Below are 26,045 nucleotides of genomic sequence, written 5' to 3' on the forward strand. Positions count from 1 at the left end.
GGTCTGTCTCTGCGTCTCCGTCTGTCTGTCTGTCTCTGCTCTGTGACTGTGTGAACGACAGACGGAGACACAGTCACAGTCACACAGTCAGAGAGCAGAGACAGACTGACAGACGGACAGACGGAGACCACGTCACAGTCAGAGAGCAGAGACAGACCGACAGACAGACAGAGACCACGTCACAGTCACACAGTCAGAGAGCAGAGACAGACTGACAGACGGAGACAAAGGAGTTGAGAGAATGAATAGTCTGWCATAGTCTGGCAGAATTTCATAGAATTTCAACTGTCTGGCCAAGTTTGCAGCTTGTTTTATGTTTTCATTTCACAGAGATTGGATTGATGTTACATAATCTGGAGTATGTTAGGAGTGTATGAAAATACATAATACGTGTAAGTATCAAATATGTGTCATGGAGTATTTAGTTGTTTATATCTTGATACCACCTATACTATATGCAAGGTTATTTTATTTTTGTATTTTTTTGTTGAATCTTACCCCCTTTTCTCCCCAAATTCTCCCCAATCCAATTGTTAGTAGTTACTATCTTGTCTCATCGCTACAACTCCCGTACGGGCTCGGGAGAGACAAAGGTCGAAAGCCATGCGTCCTCCGAAACACAACCCAACCAAGCCGCACTGCTTCTTAACACAGCGCACATCCAACCCGGAAGCCAGCCGCACCAATGTGTCGAAGGAAACACCGTGTGACAGAGCTTGGGCGCGAACCCAGAGTCTCTAGTGGCACAGCTATATATAGACCACTGCGCCACCCGGGAGGCCCGTATATGTAAGGTTTTAAAGGCACAAAACTATATGTGTCTGTGTTTTATATATATTTACACACTATTAGGTTGGAATAATGCTGTGAAATTGTGAAAATTATGACAATGCCCTTTTAGTGTAAGAGCTGTTTGAAAAGACTACCTGAAATTTCAGCCTGTTTTGGTGGGRTGGAGTTTTGGCATCCCTGGTGATATCACCAGGCGGTAAATTAGTTAATAGACCAATAAGAAAGAGAGTTCAAAGCCTCTCTGCCAATAACAGCTAGTTTTCAGTTTTCCCCTCCCCACTCAGACCACCCCCAGACAGTCCTAGCAAAATTCTTGCTTGAGAAATAGCTCTTTGCTAAGAAGCTATTCTTTTAATTGTTACCCAGAAATGATTTGATATGGAAGGTAACAGCTGCATTGGACCTTTAATATTTAGTCTGTCATGATGTTACCSTTTYATTTTWCAAGAAAATCGATAYGCAATCACTTATATCATGACGGTGTAAAAACGTCTTCTTGCTGAATGCTTAATTAAGGTACGTAACAGAACATTCCATAGACTATGCTGCATTATCCTTTAATGCATACAGAACACTAAATACTACTCAAGGGTAAAAGGACAAGTTAGATATTTTTTTACTTAGATTTATTTTAAATTTGACCTTGACAGTAGTCTATGGCCCAAAAATTGTATCCTCATTTTTTAAAAACAATTTATTTATTTTTTCCTTGGGGTGGATCAGCTTAATATTGCGGAAAGAATGTTGCTTCCAATGTAATTGTCTGCATCATTTCCAATCCCCCATACTTTTTGGGGTAAATATATATATCCATACACGTATGCATACATATACACATATATACATACACATACCTATATAGACATTCATACTTTTTTAAAGAATATACCTTTATTATTATTCCCCCTCAAACCCTACCACCGATCCCCCAATTGGAGTAAACTAATAAACACTTCTGCTTTTACCTTCAATTTATACATCTTATACACATTTTACAGACACAGTCTACTTTACAATAGTTCTCTCTTGTTTGTTCTTAGTCCTTCCTCTATTTCTGATGTCCATCCAGTTTGATTTCTATTTGTAACTGTGCTATTTCACAATAGCTCCGCACCTATACACATTTCACAGATCCCGTACTGCCTACATTGTTTATCTTGTTATTAGTCCCACCCTTCAGTTCCACTCAACCCTTCCCATTATCTTCCAACATCATCCATTTCGGATTTTTATTTGCCATATATTTTCAACTGTGCTGTGATGCTACAAAATAATTGAACCTTCCTATTTCTCATAGCTTCTACAGATTGTAAATTTTTTATTTATTTTTTGCTAAAATAATTATTATATTATTGATTGATTGACTATGGCTTTCAAATCCCCAGTATTGCTATCTGTAGCGTTAGTTCTAGGCAATGTTGCAATTCTTCAGCCATTCCTGGACCCTGTGACCAAAACGAGATACATATGGACAATACCAAAATAAATGATTATAAATGACTACGTGTGCCGTCCTCACAGCAGAAGTCTGTAGAGCTGGGAAGAATTTGTTCATCCCATATAATAAACATTCTATTAGTTGCAAGAATTGTTGTAACAGTAATTTAAAATTGAAAAATTTCGAAGTTTTGAATCCAGGCGTTCGTTTTGCGTATCAATTTCATAAACCATCTGCCATGGAATGGGTAACATTACGAAAATCTCTTCCAAACTATTTGCATTTATATGGCACAGCTGTCAGTTTCTCTTGGTCCTTAATGAAATTGGTATATGTGTATCCTGGGTTTTACAGTAAGGTCTATATAAAAATATCTGAACCTTTGTCATTTTAAAAAGTAAAGGCTGCCTAGTTTGTTGTTCTTCTACATGGGTGAATCCCAAACATATATACACAGGCCCTTTGGGATGAGATGTATTAAACCGTACTGAGATGCTCCATACAGACAGAAATTCTCTGAATACGAGCAGGGGCATTTACATATCTCAGAACATCGCTTTTATATCATATCTTAATGGATATCTCTCTTTAGGTAACTCTTTATACAGTCTATTTGAGATCATTTAGGTGTCACAAGAGTGTATAAACGATGCAACACATTCAATCTTGTAAGATCTCTGCAATACTGCCCACTGCAAGGCTCCGTTAAGCAAACAGAAAAAGTCACCCTGTACCCAGACCACAAATCAACAACGGACAGTCAGTCCTGAAGAAGGGACACCTTTTTGGGCGAGCACAGTGGTGATGCACACAACACACTCTCCTGCCAACCCACACAACCGCACCCCCACTAACACTCTCGCGTACTCTGCACCCGACCCACCTTAGGCAGAGACGTTCTAGAACCGGAGCTCTGGGTGGTCATGGTGAGCACAGTGGTGATGCCCAGTGCCACCCTAGCGGGCGCGGCGTCCATGTTGATCCAGAAGGAGACCCAGGAGAGGATGACGATGAGGAGAGAGGGGATGTACATCTGGATCAGGTAGTAACCCATCTGTCTCTCCAGGTGGAAACGCACCTCGATGCACGAACTTCCCTGTGGGAAGAGTTGAGAAGAGGAGAGAGGAGAGGAGAGGTGAGAGGAGAGGAGAGAGGAGGGAGGAGAGAGGAGAGAGAGAGGAGAGAGGAGAGATGAGAGAGGAGAGATGATGAGAGGAGAGATGAGAGAGAGGAGGAGAGAGAGGAGGGAGAGAGAGAGGAGGGGAGAGGGAGGAGAGAGGAGAGAGGAGAGAGGAGAGAAGAGAGAAGAGAGAGGAGAGAGGAGGAGAGGAGAGCGACTGAGACAAGCGCCTATGTTTTCTTTGTTTCGTATTAAAGTCTGCCTGAATAACATACTCGGAAAGTACAATGAAAATGTATAGGAAAGATGAGGCGTACTCCTTTGGAGACTATTAGGTTTCTCTGTCGACCATATCTTACAAACATCAGCATTCCTCCTCTCACACACACCGTATACTGTACATGTAAACAAACCCACACACAAACTGTACACGTGGCTTCTCAGAAAATCAAAATTCTAGCACCCCATATAATATGCAAACGCCCGTGCTGTGGAGGAGTTTAAATCGATCTCCGTGTAGTCGGTCCATGCAGCTGTGGTTATCTTGATCATCAAAGCTCAGTGCATGGGCCTCAGATGAAAATGCCAGTCATGCTCTCTGCCTTTGRTGCGTCAACGTTTGTCAGATCTCCCCACCATCACACACACAAACACACACACACACCCAACCCTCAGTTCATAGGTTACCAGTGCCACACTCAATACGGAAGTGGTCCGATGAAACAGACGCCAGGCTACAAGACTGTTTTTCTAGCATACAGACTGGGATATGTTCCGGTATCCAATAGCATTGAGGAGRTTACCACATCAGTCACGGTTTTAATCAATAAGTGCATAGACGACGTCCCCACAGTTTTATTTTTTTTATTTTTTATTTCACCTTTATTTAACCAGGTAGGCTAGTTGAGAACAAGTTCTCATTTACAACTGCAACCTGGCCAAGATAAAGCAAAGCAGTGCGRCACAAACAACAACACAGAGTTACACATGGAATAAACAATCATACAGTCAATAACACAATAGAAAAAGTCTATATACAGTGTGTGCAAATGAGATAAGATAAGGGAGGTAAGGCAATAAATAGGCCATAGTGGCAAAATAATTACAATTTAGCAATTAAACACTGGAGTGATAGATGTGCAGAAGATGAGTGTACAAGTAGAGATACTGGGGTGCAAAGGAGCAAAAAATAAATAAATAAATAACAGTATGGGGATGAGGTAGTTGGCTGGGCTATTTACAGATGGGCTCTGTAGAGGTGCAGGGATCTGTGAGCTGATCTGACAGCTGGTGCTTAAAGTTAGTGAGGGAGATATGAGTCTCCAGCTTCAGTGATTTTTGCAATTCGTTCCAGTCATTGGCAGCAGAGAACTGGAAGGAAAGGCGGCCAAAGGAGGAATTGGCTTTGGGGGTGACCAGGGAAATATACCTGCTGGAGCGCCTGCTACGGGTGGGTGCTGCTATGGTGACCAGTGACTATAAGAAGGTATCCTAACCAAAATAACATGGATTACAGGTAATATCAATGCTGGGCTAAAGGCTAGAGCTACCGCTTACAAAGAACGGGACACGGACATGGCCCAGACAAGAAAGCCCGCTACGAGCTCTGACGAGTCATGAGAAAGGACAATATAGGAGGAAGGTGGAATCCTATTACACCGCCTCTGACGCTAGCCGTATGTGGCAGGGCTTGCAGATCATAACAGGTTAGAAAGGGAAACCCAACTATGAGTTGCCCAGTGATGCAGAACTCCCAAACGTGCTAAATCCCTTTTATGCTTGCTTCGAAGAATACAACACTGAGTTTTGCGTGAAAGCCCCTGTTGTTCCGGATGACTGTGTGATCTCGCTCTTGGTGGCCGTTGTGAATAAAAGTTTTAAACAGGTAAACACTCGCAAGGCCGCCGGGCCAGATGGAATACCAGGGTGTGTTCTCAAAGCATGCGAAGACCAGCTGGCAAGTGTCTTCATTGACAGTCTCAATCTCTCCTTGTCCCAGTCTGTAATTATGCTTGAAAGGCTGGTCATAACACACATCAACACCATCATCCCAGATACCTTACCCACTCCACTTCCTGACAGTCCGTCCCCAGGTGGTGAGGGTAGGCAACAACACCACTCCACGCTGACCCCCAATACCATTATCAAGTTTGTTGAGGTGGTAGGCCTGATCACTGATGGCAATGAGACAGCCTACAGGGAGGAGGTCAGAGACTTAGAAGTGTGGTGCCGGAACAACAACTTCTCCCTCAACATCAGTAAGGAGAAAGAGGGGAGAGCACACCCCCATCAACATCAACAGGGTTTTTGTGGAGCGGGTCAAGAGCTTCAAGTTCCTTGGCGTCCACGTCCCTTAGGACTTAACATGGTCCACACACACACGCACAGTCGTGAAGAAAGCACGACAGCACCTCTTCCACCTCAGGAGGCTATAAGTAATACAGCTGCTCCATCAAGAGCCTCTTGACTGGCTGCATCACCGCTCGGTATGGCAATAGCCCCACCCTCGATCGCATGGCGCTAACGAGGGTGGTGCGGACAGCCCAATACATCACTGGGGTCGAGCTCCCTGTCATCCAAGACCATTGTATCAAGCAGCGTCAGAGGAAGGACTGAAACATTGCCAAAGACTCCAGCCACCCAAGCCATAGACTGTTCACTCTGCTACCTCTGACAAACGATACCGGAGCATCGGCTCTCGGACCAACAGGCTCCGAGACAGCTTCTACCCTCAAACCATAAGACTGCTAAATAGCAATAGGAATGCGAAATAGTTATATACATACACACTACTGTAAATAAACATTCACTCACACACACTACACTGATACACACACACACACATCATATGCTGCTGCTACTCTGTTTTTTAAAAACTCGTATTATTATCTATCCTGATGCCTAGTCACTTTACCCTGCCTCCATGTACATATCTACCTCTAATACCTTATTATTATTATCTATCCTGATGCCTAGTCACTTTACCCTGCCTCCATGTACATATCTACCTCTAATACCTTATTATTATTATCTATCCTGATGCCTAGTCATTTACCTTGCCTCCAATACCTCATACCTCTGCAGATTGATTTGGTACTGGTCCTCCCTGTATATAGCTTCATTCTTGTGTATTTTATTCCTTTTGCATTATAATTTATGTATTCGGCACATGTGACAAATCATTTGACAGGATACATGGACACTCTTACTGATAGTTGTGGTGTCACGCCCTGACCTTAGAGATCATTTTTATGTGAGTTGGGGTGGGCATTCTATGTTTTTGTTCTATGTTGTCTATTTCTATGTGTTTGGCCGGGTGTGGTTCTCAATCAGAGGCAGCTGTCTATCGTTGTCTCTGATTGAGAAACATACTTAGGTAGCCTTTTCCCACCTGTGTTTTGTGGGTAGTTGTTTTCTGTCTTTGTGTCTGTACCAGACAGGACTGTTTCGTTTCATTCTCTTTGTTATTTTGTTTAGTGTTCTGTTTTAATAAAAATAACATGAACAATTACCACGCTGCGCTTTGGTCCGATGACTACTCTTCATCCGAAGATGAATATCGTTACATGTGGCTGCTTGGCGTGATGTATTGTTGTCTCTACCTTCTTGTCCTTTGTGCTGTTGTCTGTGCCCAATAATGTTTGTACCATGTCTTGTGCTTCTACCATGCCGGGCTGCTGTCACGTTGTGGTGCTACCATATTGTGTTGCTACCATGGTATGCTGTTGTCTTACGTCTCTCTTTATGTGGTGTTTCTCTTGTCGTGATGTGTTTTGTCCTATATTTTATTTMGTATTTTTAATTCCAGCCCCAGTCCCCACAGGAGGCTGTGACAGCAGCACAGCACATGCACCCAATGCACTCTAGTAAACATATATACCCAACACACAAATACTCTCAATTCACTAAAATGTATGTATATCCAATGGAGTCAAATAAACATATGAACCCAATGCACGTATAGACTCAATGCACTGAAATGAAGCCATTATTTCCGTAAAGTAAACCTCTGACATTTGAGATAATGTATTGCAAAGGATTCCGCCAGCCTCAATATTTCCCTTCAGAATAAATCCCTYTATAATAGTTGCTTTGAAAGGATGAAGTCAGTGGGGTTAGTGAGCAATACAATGCAACGACCCACACAACTTGAAGAAATGCCTTCCCTACTGTAGTGTTAGTTTACTGTAGCCTAACAGACAAGGGCGTCATGCACCCCAAACATCTGAGGGGGCACAAAGTACATTGTATGGCTGGTGAGTGATCTGGAGGGGAACAAGGCCTCCCAGTCTGTGTTGGTGAATTTAGCAAAAAAAAAACATCCTGAAAACAGCATTTTCCTGCAATTTACAGCCACACTCATTATACTTAAAGGGATACTTTGGGATTTTGGCAATGAGTCAGCTCAAGAGGTATGCTTAGATATCTTTATCTGCTTTGTCAGAGTTAGATGAACTCATAGATGCCATTTTTATGTCTCGGCATCCAGTAGGAAGGGAGTTAGAGGTAGTTTTAAGAGCCAATGCTAACTAGCATTGGCGCAATGCCTGGACGTCTATGGTATCTACTAGCATGCTAGCAGTTACCATAGACTTCGTCATTGCGTTAACACTGCATTCAAAGACATAAACATGATATCTACGAGTTAATCTGACTCTGGAGAAGTAGATAAAGATATCTAAACATACCTCTTGAGCTGTCTGTATCCTCGTGACTACTTAAAAAAAAAAATTATTAACTAAATATGCTTCTCTACATCTCCGCTTAAATCTGGGTAAAATATTGAAAAGAATGTAAGTCTAATTCAGTACATTTAGTAACTGCTTGCTTTTCTAAAGCCTAACAACCTTGCCAGCAGGCATGCCAGCTAAGATAGTTAGACAAGCTAGCTACTCTAACTTGATTGATAGCCTGAAATGGCTTCTTGGTAGCTAGTTATGAGGTTGGGAGATTGGGAACCCATCTGGGCTAGCTGAAACCAACTTAAAAAAATTGCTAGGTGGCTAGTAGTATTACAGAGAAAAAACAACAAAATTCTACAAAACATTATGTGTATATTTTGTATTTATTTAAAAAGGACAAATCTGAGGGGCATGTGCCCCCTATGGGCATGACACCCCTGCTAACAGTCACACAGCAATGTACTTGAAGCTCATTGAACAAAGTCACTCTGCTCTCTTTGAAAAGAGTGAGTCTCAAAGCATAGAGATTTGAAAGAGAGAGGAGGAGAGAAGGAGAGGAAGAGAGGAGGAGAGGAGGTGTGTGAGGCCTCTGCTGCAGCTGTCTGTTTCTTTGCCCTCTGCCGCGGAGGCTTCAAAACATATTTGAACAGTGGCTGTCTCTCCTCCTGAAAGACAGAGAGGGAGCGCTCTCGGAGTCTCTGTCTGTTTGTGCACCGTCCCCGGGAGAGCAGCGCAGAGTTAGAATCCACAATCAGCAAATACACAAGAGGGCAGGCGCACACACACACACACACACAACACACACACACACACACACACACACACACCACCACACACACACACCAACACACACACACACACACACACACACACACCACACACCACACCACACACACACCACACACACACACACACACACCACACACACAGGTGTAAAGGACACTGCACATATTCTGTATACTACACATACACACCAGAGGAGGCTGGTGGGAGAAGCTATAGGAGGATGGACTCATTGTAATTGCTGGAATTGGATAAATGGAACAGAGTCAAATATGTGGTTTCCATAGGTTTAATACCGTCCCATATATTCCATTCCAGCTATTACAATGAGCCTGTCCTCCTATAGCTCCTCCCACAAGCCTCCTCTAACACACACACACACACACACTCTTTCCTGAGCCCTGCAGACTGACAGAGCTGTCAGTATGGAGGCAGTGACCTGACCAGAGGCTCCAGCACTTCTAGAGACTAACTGAAGAGGAGGACGGGGAGGTGTGTGTGTTTGTCTGTGTGTGCAGCCTGGTCTCATAGACTAGACGTAACAGAGCAAATGTAAACCTGGGACACTCAAATTAGTATGATATGTTACGTTTGGTATGGTTACATAAAACAGATGGTTATTTAAGGAAAAAATAAAAGTCAGGTGGTTGATCGGGGTGGATGAGTGGGTGTATAATGCGAATGTCTAGCAACCCAAAGAAACAAGTTCGAATCTCATCACAGATGACTTTAGCATTTGAGTTACTTTGCAACTACTTAGCAAGTTAGCTAACCCTTCCCCTAACCTTAACCCTTCCCCTTCCCCTAACCCAACTCCATAACTTAACCCTAACCTTAACTCTAACCCCTAGCCTGGCTAACATTAGCCAGCTAGCTAACGTTAGCCAGCTAGCCAGAATTCACAACATATCGCAGGTTTTGCAGATCGTAACATATAGTACGTTTTGCAAATTTGAAACATATAATACGAAATTGCTGTTCCTGTACCCAAGAAGGCAAAGGTAACTTAACTAAATGAATATTGTCCCGTAGCACTCACTTCTGTCATCATGAAGTGCTTTGAGAGACTAGTCAAGGATCATATCACCTCCACCTTACCTGTCACCCTAGACCAGGGGTGGTCAAACTCGGGATTTGGCGTGTCACCTAAAACCCTCACAAACCTTTACAGATGCACTATTGAGAGCATCCTGTTGGGCTGTATCACCACCTGGTACGGCAACTGCACCACCCACAACCGCAGGGCTCTCCAGAGGGTGGTGCTGTCTGCACAATGCATCACCGGGGGCAAACTACCTGCCCTCCAGGACACATACAGCACCCGATGTCACAGGAAGGCCAAAAAGATAATCACTAACAGCCATCACTAACACAGAGAGGCTGCTGGCTACATACAGACTTGAAATCATTGCCCACTCTAACATATAGTAATAATGATTTTTACATATCTTGCATTACTCATCCCATATGTATATACTGTATATTATACCATCTACTGCATCTTGCCTATACCGCTCGGTCATTGCTCATCCATATATTTATATGTACATATTCTTATTCCATCCCTTTACTTAGATTTGTGTGTATTAGGTAGTTGTTGTGGAATTGTTAGATTACTTGTTGATATTGCTGCACTGTCGGAACTACAAGCACAAACATTTCGCTACACTCGCAATAACCATGTGTACGTGACCAATACAATTTGATTTGATTTGAAATGGGTGATGTACATCCACAAAATAATACATACCATACAAAATGTAACATATCATACTAATTGGAGTGTCTCGGATTTTCTTACAAAATAATACAAATGCTCTGAGACCAGGTTGGTGTGTGCCCGTCTGTGTGTATGTCCATCTGTGTGTGTCTGTTCTGGATCTTGACAGCACCTTGCCACTCACAGGCATTAATTGTGACAAGCTGTCAGTGCAAGCCTTTGGGTGGACAATGGAGGAATTGTTTATTTAAACCAGGTTTGTAAAWCAGACTTCATTGTACATGGACCGGATGTACAGAAAGAAACCTCACATTTTTTGTCTCTGGATTTCGGCTMATTTCAGGGATGGTTGACCCTTTGAATCGGACGAGCRAGAAAATTTCCCATGTTATTTTATTACATAAAATGTAATTGTCCATTAGCTAGGTTAACTATGACTGTGTCCTAAATGGCACCCTATCCATTACATAGTGCACTACCAAGCTCTGGTCAGAAGTTGTGCAMCACATAGGGAATAGGGTCTTTTGGGACACGGCMTGCCTCACTGATATCTGTACCGTATAGATACCGTTATTCATTTCTCACACTAGGACTCTGTAGTCTCTTGAGGAATATACTGCAATAATTCTGAATGAATTCCATGGCCAGCTGGGTTTTCAGGGCCAAACGCCACGTGGCCCTTAATGCACTTCTCTAGTCCCATGAGCCACTGCTATAACCTCTACACCTCATGACGCCGCCCTACAACAAAACACCCACAAACGACTCCTTCTGCTCTCACTCACTCTCTGTCGGGTTCTGATAATATCAAATGTCTTCCTCTCCTTTCATCCTCTTTGAGTCTTTCTGCTCCACCGTTCCTTCTCTTTCTGGTCTAGGTCTCTGAGGGAGAGGAGGCATGCAGTAGAGATGCGTGTGTGTGTCAGGCCGTGTCTAGACTTGACAGTTCATGCAGCTTTAGTATTCTGATCATGGAATTCCAAACACGTCGTGCATCTTCACCTACTTTGAAATGTGTCTACCGTATCCACGGTGTGTCCGGGTTCCCTTTTCCTGCGCTATATTCAAATGCCAGTATGTATTCTACAAATAGTGGAATAGGCTAAATATGATCTTAACACAACAACAACAACTGACGGCAGTAGCTAACTACTGTAGCAAACTAGCCAGCTAACCTCTGTGTCTAGCCAGAAAGCTAGCAAGCAACACTAAAGGGATTGCAAACGGGTTAGCATAACTCTAGCCAAACCAAAAATATTTTTAGCTAGCTGGATAGCATTTCCTCCTTATAATGAAAAGTTTTCTGGAGACTTGTGGGAGGAGTGCTTATGATGTCGCCCACTGTATGCACTTTCGGTAGCCTGATTGCATCCAGACTGAGGAGAAATCTGTACACAATGCATCCCTGACCACCTTCTGAAGTGGTCAGACAGATCTGAACACAATCACACCACAAAGCCACTTTTGTGCATCGAGACCCGTCTATTCAATGCGATCTTCACATTCTGATAGCAGAAGTCGCATGTAAGTGTTGGGTTGCTTATCTTTCCCCCACCTTCTTTGTTGTTCTTTGATCTTCTATGAGTGTAGACACAACCCCAGTGTACTAATGTGTGGGTGTGTGTGTGTGTGTGTGCGTGCGCATGTACACATTTTACTATTACTGTGAGTTTCCAAAAGCACTCAAAAGAATAGTAAACGAACAAAAATTCAGAGAAGTGAGGACATTTTGCCAATCCTCACTTGTAAAAATGCTATTTTAGGGTTAGGTTTAGAATTAGGGTTAGGGGTGAGGTTTAGGGTTAGGCTTAGGGTTTGGGAAAATAGACGTTTGAATGGGAATCAATTGTTATTCCACACTGAGTATACCAAACAGTAAGAACAGCTGCTCTTTCCATGACAGACTGACCAGGTGAATCCAGGGGAAAGCTATGATCCCCTTATTGATGTCACTTGTTCAATCCAATTCAATCATTGTAGATGAAGGGGAGGAGACATGTTAAAGAAGGATTTTTAAGCCTTGAGACAATTGAGACATGGATTGTGTATGTGTGCCATTCAGAGGTGATCGCAAGACAAAATATTTAAGTGTCTTTGAAACAGAGTTATGGTAGTAGGTACCAGGCACACCAGTTTGTGGCAAGAACTGCAACGCTGCTGGTTTTTCACGCTAATGTCACGTTCCTGACCTGTTTTTCCTTTTTCTTGTATTTATTTAGTTGGTCAGGGCGTGAGTTGGGGTGGGTTTGTCCATGTGTTATTTTCCTTGTCGGGTTGTTTGTGTTCGGCCGGGTATGATTCTCAATCAGAGGCAGCTGTAAATCGTTGTCCCTGATTGAGAATCATACTTAGGCAGCCGGGGTTCACGTGTGTGTTTGTGGGTGGTTGTATCTCGTGTCTGTATTCGTGCCACACGGGACTGTTTGTCGGTTCGTTTCTCTTTTGTCATTTTGTTTCGTTAGTGTTCCGTTTATTTTGTTAATAAATAATCATGGACCAAACCACTCCGCATATGGGTCTGATCCTTCTCACCTCTCCTCCTCGTCCGAGGAAGAGGATTACGACGACCGTTACAGCTCAACAGTTTCCGGTGTGTAATAAAATAGTCCACCAACCAAAGGACATCAAGCCAACTTGACACAACATGGGCCAGCATCCCTGTGTATAGTAAGTGTTGTGTCTGTATATGTAAGTGTGCAATCACAACAAGCCAAGGGGTGCAGGCAGTCAGGCAGCTGGGAGGCAAGCATGTAAGCCCCATAGAKCAGCGTTTCTTAAAGTATGGGTCGTGACCCAAAGTTGGTCGCGTACCTGTTAATGGTGTGTCGCGACGTAAATGTATAATTATTTCATTAATTACTGGAATTGATTTGGCCAAGTGCAACTGCGCTCTCGGTTCAGTGCGCTCTCTGCTCTAGTTTGGCATTTGTGCGAGAGGGAGAGGTAGAGGGAGATGCCCTTGTGGTTCACGGTTTACCGGATCTTTTTTCTGCAGTTTTATTGAAAATCATTTCGCGACCCACACGCTGCAGCGCTGTGGTTCAAGCCACTGACTTGTTATTCCCACACGCCATCACTCACCGCTGTCATGAAATGGACTCATGCTAGCCACAAGTTCTGACTGAGCTCAATTGTCATGAAACGCAAATACAGTGATGACTTTTTGTCTCTTTCATACAAACTTTGAGGAATAACGAGGAGCGCCCACAATGTGTTTTGTGTGTGGAAGTGCTTAGTAATGAGTCTCCCAAAACTAACAAATTAATAAAACGACAGRWCCTGAMCAAACATCCACAGCATGATGGTAAACCCAGGGAGTTATTTCAGAACAGGGCAGAATGCTTCAGGAAACAGTGCTTCGAAAGTGGAAAAGTAAGTCAACTAACAAGGCATTGTTGTCATTTTATAACCGGTGATGAAAAACAGAAATAATGGAGTGTAATCTATCATAGTAGCAGTAGTAGATGTGAGTTTATCTTTCAAACAATCCCCTGGCCTTGTAACGTTACACAGCTAATAGCTAACATTAGCCAAAGCAAGCTAACTAGCTACTTATAGTGCAACCCTAAGAAACAGTACAGATGAAGATGAAAAATTCAGGCCTACTGTACATTTTACTGTAGAAATTATTGTTGAAAACAAGTCTAGGTTGGAACTGTTGCTGTTACAAGTAATACTTTTTATTCTGAACTGGAATGAACTGATTGAAGCAAGATGCTTTTTGGGGYAAAAGCTCACACAGTTCTGGGTTGCTCAACTGCAGCAGGAAGTGGTCTCMTGCCTGACTGAGAAAGCAGTAGATGTTCTGATCCAGTTTGGCACCACATACCTATGCAAGTCGGGGTTCTCAAGTACAGAAACAGTGCCAGTGCTGAGCATGATCTCAGTGATGCTCTGTCGAAAACTGAGCCCAAAATAGACATGCTTGTTGAAAACTTCAACCAGCCGCACACCTCTCATTAGTACTGTGTGTATGTAGGTGTTTTCTGGTCTACATCTGTGTGATGTGATCAATCAGTTTATTCCAGTTCAGAATAAAATATATGTATTTTAACAGCAGCAGTTCCAACCTAGACTTTCTATCAACAATAGTTTATACAGTAAATAGTTTGTACAGTATGCCTGAATTCATCTGTACTGTTACTTAGGGTTGCATGTTCAAAAAGCCTGTGTGTGTGTTCTGTTATACATCTGTGTGATGTGATCAATCTGTTTATTCCAGTTCAGAAATAAATTATWTATTGTATTTAACAGCAACAGTTCCAACCTAGACAGGTATGTAAGAGTGTTTTTAATGGGAAAAAATAAACATGAAAAGATTTATGGGTATTTCATTGTTTTTTGTTTTTGTCTATATTGCTTTTTTTTTTTAGGCATAATGACAATGAAATGTACCAATATTTACATATAGTTGCATATTTTCTTAAGCTCGGGTCCCAGGCTGAAAAAGTTTAAGAACCCCTGCCATAGAGAATTACACTCACATRCTGTACTGTAGTCACCAAGCATAAGTAGCCCCACTGCCTGCTCACACACACATAAACAGGACACACAGGAAGAAACCAAATAATAAACAGGAAGTGCTGCTGATTCTGCATCCTGATTGGCTTGGCTTGGCCGGTTTTGATGCCTACCCTCGAATTGCGTGGGTCAATGCCCCTGTGACACCAGCGTGGAGACCCTGTGGCCAGTCAGTTTGATTGACAAGGCTGACTGGTATGCTATGCTAGCCTATAGAGAGTGGTCTATAAGCACGGAACATTGAACCCATCAGTAGAGTACATTTTCTCCGCTCTGTCTCCMTTTTCATAAACACATGTCACACTGGCATTCACCAGAGCCAGACAGAGCACCGCKGTTGCCTCAGTCAGCATCCTTTATGACTGGAAAGAATGGAGGAAGTTGGCCTTGGAGTTTAAATGGAAGCTGTCGGGAAACAACGTCTCTCTGGTTGGCCTGGGAGAGTGGTTCAGGCAAACAGAAGAACATTGACGCAGAGGTGTTGAAGAAGAATATAAAGATGAGCTGTATACTGTACAGCAAGTCTGCATTCTGGTGCTCTGAGAACGCATGTTTGCAATAGGTTAACGGAGTGAATTTTTATTTATTTAACCTTTATTTAACTAGGCAAGTSAGTTTAACTAGGCGAGTGAAGCTAATATGGAAGTTAACTTCACAGAGAGTGAAATGACCTATAGCCAATGTTATTCATCTCCATCGTCTCTCATTAAGGATAATGCATGACTGTGTCTAATCTTTCCATCAATCAGATCCACAGAAGCTCTTTCAGTAACTGTACTATTACAGTAAATGAGGCCATGAGAATGGCAGACAAGGCCATCACAGATCAATGGGCCAAATCAAATCAGTGTGTGTGTGTGTGAGMGCTCGAACGCTGACTGCATTGCGTATGTATGTGTGTATGTGCCTGTGTGAGTGTGCGTGCCTCCGTCCATGCGCGTCTGTGTGTGAGTGTGTGACCCCAGCCGTGCCATCTCCTCTGAGCTGATTGACAGAGTGTCCATCTCTCCAGAGTGACCCAGTGAATTATTGATCTCCTGTGGGATAAAATGCTGCACACCGCCTGGACCACTAAATCGATGGCAATAAATCAGAAAGAGCGCGCACACACACACACACACACACACACACACACACACACACACACACACACACACACACACACACACACACACACACACACACACACACACACACACACACACACACACACACACACACACACACACACACACACACACACACACACCACACACAACCACACACCACACACACCACCGCAACAAACACACAGACACCGGCACAAACACACAGACACTGTATGGATCTCAATCAAGCAGAAAGAAAAGCCTCGACTTCATTGAGGGTCACAGAATGACAGACTGAGACTAGGGTATGTTTGGAGAGACCCTATTGGATGATTGGACTTTGATATTTAATGACTTTCATGTCTGCGGATGTAAGTTGGGCACCACGGCTTCAGAAACAGCTGTGGAGTTGAATTATGTACAGTAAACTTAACTGTACATATTCTGTGTAAATAAACAAATACACTGAGTGTATAAAACATTAGGAACACCTTCCTAATATTGAGGTGTGCACCCACCCTGTACTCCCTTTAGCCTCAATTTGTCGGGGCATGGACTCTACAAGGTGTCGAAAGCGTTCCACAGGGATGCAGGCCCGTGGTGACTCCAATGTGCCCCACAGTTGTGTCAAGTTGCCTGGATGTCCTTTGGGTGGTGGACCATTCTTGATACACACGGGAAATTGTTGTGCGTGAAAAACCCAGCAGCGTTGCAGTTCTTGACACACTCAAGCCTGTGCGCCTGGCACCTACTACCATACCCCGTTCAAAGGCACTTAAATCTATTGTCTTGCCCATTCATCCTCTGAATGGCACACATACATATCTGAAATTCTGATTATTGTGTAACCACTCTTTCAGATTGTAATGGGGACCTGGCAAAAGTCTGGAAAACTGTCAAATCCCTGAAGAGTTCTACTTCCTCCTCTCTGCCACAACAAATTAATTCACTGGCCTCATTATGAAAAAAAAGCCATAATTGATGCATTTAATCACCATTTTATTTAAGTGGGCTATCTCTTTGAAATAACTTCTAAGCCTATTCACAATTATATTGGTCTGGATGCTGATAGGGGAAACTTGCTGAATAATCATAGAAATTATAGTCAAAGCTTTTCTTTAAGGCCATTTACAGAAAAATAATACCTGGATATTTTGCTGGCAATAGATAACAAAAAATCCACAGGAGGCGACCAATTGGATCTTTCCCCCCCCTACAATGTAGAAAATAGTATGAGTAGGTGTGTCTACACTTTTGACTGGTACTGTATATATCTCATACAGGGCACATTTGAAAAAGAGACCTAGGTGTCAATGTCTTCCCTGTCCAAATAAAGGTTAAATAAAAAATAAGCATACACAATCCATGTCTCAATTGTCTCAAGGCTTAACTATCCTTCTTTAACATGTCTCTTCCCCTTCATCTACACTGATTGAAGTGGATTTAACAAGTGACATCAATAAGGGATCATAGCTTTCACCTGGATTCACCTGGTCAGTCTGTCAAGGAAAGAGCAGGTGTTCCTAATACTTTGTACACTCAGTGTATACTGCCCATAACTGTTTACAGCCAATCACAGTGTAACCAAACAAACATGGCAGGGCTCCAATGCTTGGCATCAAAACACAACCACCACATGCGGCTTCTGCAGCACTACATCGGCACCCCCTCCTCTCGCTTGGTRAAAATAAAATGTTTTGTCTCTGTTGACTCGACTGACACGTTTCYACTGCCGATTATCAACCATCTGCAGCAGACAGTGTTAAACCGACAAACATGAGTTGAGCTCCATAGAATTATCACTCATCACAGAACATCGACATGAATGGGAATATCAGTTCTAGTAAKCATGGATCTAGAATTAAAACCTTTCAGAACAGTAGGAAATCATCACTGACTGCATTCCAGGGCCTCAGTAGAGATCTAGGATATCACCCCACTGCCATCCGTTACGGCTATTTACTTGCCAGATATCCTTTTAAAAAGATTATGAGACAGAGAGAGGGAGATGATTCGACCCTGGCTATAATTTACAACATTAACAGACGCCGGRGGAGGGACGGCAGGGTCCAAGGGCTCCACTCTCATAGCAGAGAAGGAAAAAAACACAAGCAAAACAAACCTAATATGAATAAAACCCGAAACCAAAACAAACGTTGAGGGATTTGTGACATTGGTTGTTATGATTCGTCATCACAGGATGACACACAACCTCCATTATACCATTAAGAGAAGAGAACATTCCCTTAGATTGAATTGTAGTACGTTTAATCCTTTTTGTATGCTGCGTTTGCAACCATAGAGGAAAATAATATAAAACACCCTCACATCTAACCTATACATTTATTCAGAGCCACTTATAAATCAGTACACTCAACTAGATGAACAACCACAGGCTATCAATCACTACAGGTTCTTCAAAATACCTGCTTTACATCGGTCTCTTCACTTTCTTATTAGCCACTACAGTGAGTTTTACCCAGGGTACATAGCGAGCTCAGGGCCCATCCTACTCCAGATACAGATGTTGGATCTTCATTTGACCAGGATTGTCACAGCAAAATAATCCTGCAGCAACAGGATAGCGGGCTGACTGTTTCAGCGGAGAACAGGCTGTATGATGTGACACAAGCATTGTACCACGAGAAGTCGGATTAGCTTACTGTATAAGCATTATATGTCGATGTGTAAGAAAGACAGAGAGAGAGAGAGCGCGAGAGCGAGAGATTTAACTCCACCTATCTAACCATTATTTAACCAGGAAGATGGTTAATCCCTGGTGGATGAAATCCTCTTTTGCTAGGAACTTGACAAGGAAAGGAGACTAACCATAGGATCCAACACCTGGTAGCTCAATCACCACCGTGTAGACCAGGCGCTCAAAGAAGACGGAGGTACGGTCTATCAGTTGGAATGGCACTCAGCTCAGCTGGAGCTCGATGGACTGAAACGGTCAAATCGTATAAATAGWGTTCCACAGCAATGCAGACTGGCTATGGGCCATGGCACCCTATGGGAGTGTGTCCAACCCTTTTGTGAAGCCTGGCCCCACAGAATTTAATATTGAAGCATTAGATCTCTCGCTGAGGGAGATTGGTCAAATCCTGCCTGGGTTTGATCTCACCGGGGGCACTTTAGACATCAATGGGTGAGGGGGAAAGAAAGCCTCTGGAGAATGACGTCTGGGTTGTGTTCACTAGGGCAAGCCATAGCAAAATATTTTTCAATGGTTTGCAAAGGAAACCTTGCAAAAGTTGAGGTAGGTGGTGTATGTTTTTGCCAAGGTCGCTACGGTCACTGTACCAGACAGATCTAAGTGCATTTAGTTTGATCTAACACTCAGATAATGGTATTTAACATAGTCCTTCTCCTAAACAACACATTTCCTCCATTCTAAACCCAACCTGAACATCAGTTGTCTGGTATGTGGTATTTTCCTTAAATCAGTTATGCAGTGCCCTGTGCATCGCCATCAACTGGTCCAATCAATAGGTGTTTTTCAAGCCCTGATTCAACTATAGCGAAGAGGGTTGTGGATTGGCACCCACAGGAATGTGTTTGACAGACGGTTGGTTGCATCATGGGACCTCAGCACGACCTACCTGGGACCTCCTGTCAATGAAATTCAGTCAATAAGGCTGGTATCGCTCTCCCTCTCTCTCTCTTAGTAACAACAGTGTCTTCGGAAAGTATTCAGACCCCTTGACATTTTTCACATTTTGTTACGTTACAGCCTCATTCTAAAATGTATTAAATAAAACAATTTCTGCAGCAATCTACATACAATACCCCATAATGACAAAGCAAAAATAGTTTATTCCATTTTTTCCAAATTTAATACAAATAAAAAACTGAAATACCTCACTTATATAAGTATTCAGCCCCTGTGCTATGAGACTTGAAATTGATCTCAGGTCCATCCTGTTTCCATTATCATCCTTGAGATGTTTCTACAACTTGATTGGAGTCCACCTGTGGTAAATTCAATTGATTGGACATGATTTGGAAAGGCACACACCTGTCTATATAAAGGTCCCACAGTTGACAGTACATGTCAGCGCGAAAAGCAAGCCATGAGGTCAAATGAATTGTCCCTAGAGCTCCAAGACAAGATTGTGTCGAGGCACAGATCTGGGGAAGGGTACCAAAAAATGTCTGCAGCATTGAAGGTCCCCAAGAACACAATGTCATGACGTTGGCCTGTGGGTGAGGTTTATGACTCCACAATAAATACCTTTCTCCCTTTCCTCTCTCTTGACTCTACAGAAGGACTCTTGAAAAGCCTTTGTTAAACATAGAGAGTCTGGGAACATCAAAGGTGTGGGTGAAAGGAACAACATTTCGGTAATCCAACCAGCTAAAAATATGCGTTGGAACTTAAAGAATGATGACAGATCAGTTGCCATCTGAGACATTATTACTAATGATAGGATGACATAAACTGTATCTTGGAAAGTCTACACATTATATTTATCAGATTCACATGGAATTGTTGTGCAATTTAAAWGTTTAAATATGAAACTATTTGTGAAAAGATGAAATGTAATTTTAGCTTCCAAATGAGAGAATTGGGTTTTCATGAGTGAACTATGCTCAACTCAGTGGCCCTGCCCATGTGAACAGACATTGGTTATAAACTATGAAACACGCCCTTCTCTCCCCTCCTATATAAAGCCCTTGACGAAAATGTAACTTTCTGTTCTGAGGACATTAGGGCGACAGTCCTATGTTAAAAGGGTTCAGATAATAAGCTGTTCCAAGGACGTATGGACTTGAGGTCCCCACGTTGAAAGGACAAAGACCACCTACAGAACTAAGCCAACCTCAGCAAGAATCTAACGAAATTAGCATTGAATTTCAATTTGAAGGTGACGACCTACACCCCGGAAGGATGAATTTTGACTGTACCAGTCAGAATATAGCATGAGCTTAAAAGTATGGCAACTTGGTATGAACTTTGAACTCTTATTCACTCCAGAAGTGATACCTCCTAGCCGTTGAGTTAGCAGCAGTCGCTAAACGTGGGCTAGGAGAGGACGGACAGAGTATCCATTCTACCACGCTCCAGTTCACCACTAGACAGTCTTCAGAGGACCAGAGATCCATGCTGCACAACCCGGCCTCCCATCTACCGAAGCGCAGCTCAGAGTAAATATTTATTGCATTCTCCATTTTCAAATGGGCGGTTATTTAGAATGCATAAGATTCTGTATTTATGATAGCATAGCTTCTCCCAACACCCTCTCTTTGTGTAACCAGCCTTCGTATCTGTTCCGTCCACCAGGGACGTTTTCTTTTTGACATAATTTGTAATCAATGTATGATCCATTATGTGTGATTATTTAGGTATTTAGTAAATAAATAATTAAACCAAATTTTGTATTGCTGATTCAACTTGCTAGCCAGGGTTCGTGAAGATAACCAAGAATTTACAACTTTCAGATGAGACTAAACAAGGTGACGATTAAATATTGACTGCTATTGATGTAAAAGATTACTAGGTCTTTAAGAGTTTATTCGGAAGATAACAGCTCTATAAACATTCTTTCGTGGTGCCCCGACTTTCTAGTTAATTACATTCACCTGATTAGCTTAATTTAATCAGGTAATATTAATTACAGATAAATTATTTTATAGAATAGCATGTCATATCACTTAATCCGGCATAGCCAAAGACACGACAACAGTAACCTCCATCATTCTTAAATGGAAGAAGTTTGGAACCACCAAGACTCTTCCTCGAGCTGGCAGCCCGGCCAAACTGAGCAATCGGGGGAGAAGGGCCTTGGTCAGGGAGGTGACCAAGAACCCAACGGTCACTCTGACAGAGCTCTAGAGTTCCTCTGTGAAGCTGGGAGAACCTTCCAGAAGGACAACCATCTCTGCAGCACTCCACAAATCAGGCTTTTATGGTAGAGTGGCTAGACGGTAGCCACTCCTCAGTAAAAGGCACATGACAGCCCGCTTAGAGTTTGCGAAAAGGCACCTAAAGACTTTCAGACCATGAGAAACAAGATTCTCTGGTCTGATGAATCCAAGATTGAACTCTATGGCCTGAATGCTAAGCATTGCGTCTGGAGAAAACCTGGCACCATCACTAAAGTGAAGCACGGTGATGGCAGCATCATGCTGTGGGGATGTTTTTCAGCAGAAAGTACTGGAAGACTAGTCAGGATTGAGGCAAAGATGAACGGAGAAAAGTACAGAAAGATTCTTGCTGAAAACCTGCTCCAGAGCACTCAGGACCTCAGACTGGGGCGAAGGTTCAACCTTCCAACAGGACAACGACCCTAAGCACACAGCCAAGACAACGCAGGTGTGGCCTCGGGACAAGTCTCTGAATGTCCTTGAGTGACCCAGCCAGATGCCGGACAGAATCCGATCTACCATCTCTGGAGAGACCTGAAAATAGCTTTAGAGGATCTGCAGAGAAGAATGGGAGAAACTCCCCAAATACAGGGGTGCCAAGCTTGTAACATCATACCCAGAAGACTCAAATCAAACCAAATTTTATTGGTCACATACACATGGTTAGCAGATGTTAATGCGAGTGTAGTGAAAGGCTTGTGCTTCTAGTTCCGACAGTGCAGTAATATCGAACAAGTAAATCTAACAATTTCACAACAACTACACACAAATGTAAAGGGATGGAATAAGAATATGTACATGTAAATATATGGATGAGCGACGATAGAGCGGCATAGGTGAGATGCAATAGACGGTATAAAATACAGCATATGAGATGAGTAATGTAAGATATGTAAACATTATTAAAGTGGTATTATTTAAAGTGACTAGTGATCCATTTATTAAAGTGGCAAAGGATTTCAAGTCTGTATGCAGCCAGCAGCCTCTCTGTGTTAGTGATGGCTGTTTAACAGTCTGATGGCCTTGAGATAGAAGCTGTTTTTTAGTCTCTCGGTCCCAGCTTTGATGCACCTGTACTGACCTCGCCTTCTGGATGGTAACGGGGTGAACAGGCAGTGGCTCGGATGGTTGTTGCCCTTGATTATCATTTTGGCCTTCCTGTGACATCGGGTGCTGTAGGTGTCCTGGAGGGCAGGTAGTTTGTGTTATGCAGACCGCACCGCCCTCTGGAGAGCCTTGCGGTTGATGGCGGTGCAGTTGCCGTACTAGGAGGTGATACAGCCTGACAGTATGCTCTCAATAGTGCATCTGTAAAAGTTTGTGAAGGTTTTAGGTGACAAGTCAAATTTCTTCAGCCTTCTGAGGTTGAAGAGGCAATGTTGCGCCTTCTTTACCACACTGTCTGTGTGGGTGGACCATTTAAGTTTGTCCGTGATGTGTACGTCGAGGAACATGAAAGCTTTCCACCTTCTCCACTGCGGACCCGTCGATGTGGATAGGGGGGTGCTCCCTCTGTTGTCTCCTGAAGTCCACGATCATCTCCTTTGTTTTGTTGACGTTGAGTGAGAGGTTGTTTCCTGACACCACACTCTGAGTGCCCTCACCTCCTCCCTGTAGGCTGTCTCGTAGTTGTTGGTAACAAGCCCACTACTGTTGTGTTGTCTACAAACTTGATGATTGAGTTGGAGGCGTGTATGGCCACGCAGTCATGGGTGAACAGAGAGTACAGGACAGGGCTGAGCACGCACCCTTGTGGGGCCCCAGTATTGAGGATCAGCGTAGAGGAGATATTTCCTACCTTCACCACCTGGGGGCGGCCAGTCAGCAAGTCCAGGACCCAATTGCACAGGGCGGGGTTGAGACCCAGGGCCTCAAGCTTAATGATGAGCTTGGAGGGTACTATGGTGTTGAATRCTGAGCTGTAGTCAATGAACAGCATTCTTACAAAGGTATTCCTCTTGTCCAGATGGGATAGGGCAGTGTGCAGTGTGAGGGCGATTGCATCGTCTGTGGACCTGTTGGTGCGGTATGCAAACTGAAGTGGGTCTAGGGTGGCAGGTAAGGTAGAGGTGATATGATCCTTGACTAGTCTCTCAAAGCACTTCATGATGACAGAAGGGGCGATAGTCATTTAGTTCAGTTATCTTTGCCTTCTTTGGTACAGGAACAATGGTGGCCATCTTGAAGCATGTGAGGACAGCAGACTGGGATAGGGAGCGATTGAATATGTCTGTAAATACACCAGCCAGCTGGTCTGCGCATGCCGTCTGGGCCAGCAGCCTTGCGAGGGTTAACACGTTTAAATGTCTTACTCACGTCGGCCACGGGGAAGGAGAAGGGGGGGCCTGCAGTCCTTGGTAGCGGGTCGGTGGCGCTGTATCGTCCTCAAAGCAGGCAAAGAAGGTGTTTAGCTTGTCTGGAAGCAAGACGTCGGTGTCCGTGATGTGGCTGGTTTTCTTTGCTGCAGTCAATGTGTTGGTAGAATTTAGGTAGCCTTGTACTCAAATTAGCTTTTTATAAAATTCCCAGCTACAATAAATTCAGCCTCAGGATATATGGTTTCCAGTTTCCAGTTTAGTCCAGTGAAGGAAGTAACTCTCTCTCTCTCTCTCTCTCTCTCTCTCTCTCTCTCTCTCTCTCTCTCTCTCTCCTTGGATGGATGGGTGGGTGGATGGAGGCAGGGAGAGAGAGAAGGGGGTGAGAGAGAAGGGGGGACAGAGAAAAGGGGGGGGGCAAAGAGGGGGGGGGAAGAGGGGGGACAGAGAGAGAGGGCGTGCAGAGAGAGAGGGGGGGGGGCAGAGAGAAGGGGGAGTACAAAGAGAGAGGTGGGGACAGAGAGAAGGGGGAGTACAGAGAGAGGGGGGGGACAGAGAGAAGGGGGAGTACAGAGAGAGAGGGGTGGACAGAGAGAAAGGGGAGTACAGAGAGAGGGGGGGACAGAGAGAAGGGGGAACAGATGTAGGAGAAGGAATATCATCTGATAATTGAAAAAGCTTGTTTTTTCCTCCTTTCGCTATGTTAATTATATATAACAAGTCCTTTAGTGCATGTCTAGGCTTCCGTGGATGTCACGTCAACAGTGTTTAGAGTGAGGCTGAAACAGGTCCTATCAATAAGAGGATTGGCTGCTGAGTACTTGAAAAGAGATTCAGTTTTAATACCAGTATCGCTTTTTCTTTGGCTATTATGGTCAATTCAACTTATAAAAAGAGTAAAAGCATAAATGAATGCATTTCGGTTATACAGTAGCTATGGAATTGTTATTACACTTGCTTTTCACTCCATGGTAATGGTTTAATGTGCAGCCTTGGTGAACTGGTATACCACCAAACAGTCGCCAAACTAAAGCCCTCCTGAGAACTGTCAGGACCTCATTTTAAGTTCTTAGAAATGCTTAATCATTTAGTTTTGTTATATGCACGAAAAAGCCAAAGTGTAGGCTTATTCTATGAATGGAGAAGGCCAGAACATGCCTCTACCCAGAATGCTATTTTTAGAAGCTGTCAGCTCTCTGTCCTGTCTCACATAAGGAGAAGGAGACGAGAGAGAGATGGGGGGAGAGAGGGGGGGAAGTCAGGCAGGAAAGAAGGAGACGAGAGCGAGGGGGGGGGGGGGGGGCGGTAGGCAGGAAAGAAGAAGATGAGAGAGAGATATATATATATATAGAGAGAGATATATATATAGAGAGAGAGATATATATATAAGAGAGAGAGATATATATATATATAGAGAGAGAGATTTATATATATAGAGAGAGAGATATATAGAGAGAGAGATATATATATATAGAGAGAGAGAGATATATATAGAGAGCGAGTATATATATATAGAGAGAGAGAGATATATACAAGAGAGAGATATATATATATATATATATATAAGAGAGAGATATATATATAGAGAGAGAGATATTATTATAGAGAGAGATATATATATATATATAGAGAAGAGATAATATAGAGAGAGATATATATATATATAGAGAGAGAGATATATATATATATGAGAGAGAGATATATATATATATATTACG

At 43.1% G+C, this 26,045-nt stretch overlaps 1 protein-coding gene across 1 annotated transcript in view; it reads right to left on the minus strand.

The window, feature by feature from the left end:
- Nucleotides 1-26,045, minus strand: part of glra3 (glycine receptor, alpha 3) — a 141,618-nt gene that overhangs the window by 29,070 nt on the left and 86,503 nt on the right. Inside the window, exon 7 of the mRNA XM_070437236.1 lies at nucleotides 3,114-3,321. Coding sequence (XP_070293337.1) covers nucleotides 3,114-3,321 — 208 coding nt within the window. The remainder of the gene's footprint in view (nucleotides 1-3,113; nucleotides 3,322-26,045) is intronic.

The sequence above is a fragment of the Salvelinus sp. IW2-2015 genome, linkage group LG34 (assembly GCF_002910315.2).
Source record: "Salvelinus sp. IW2-2015 linkage group LG34, ASM291031v2, whole genome shotgun sequence".
Classification (NCBI taxonomy): Eukaryota; Metazoa; Chordata; class Actinopteri; order Salmoniformes; family Salmonidae; genus Salvelinus; species Salvelinus sp. IW2-2015.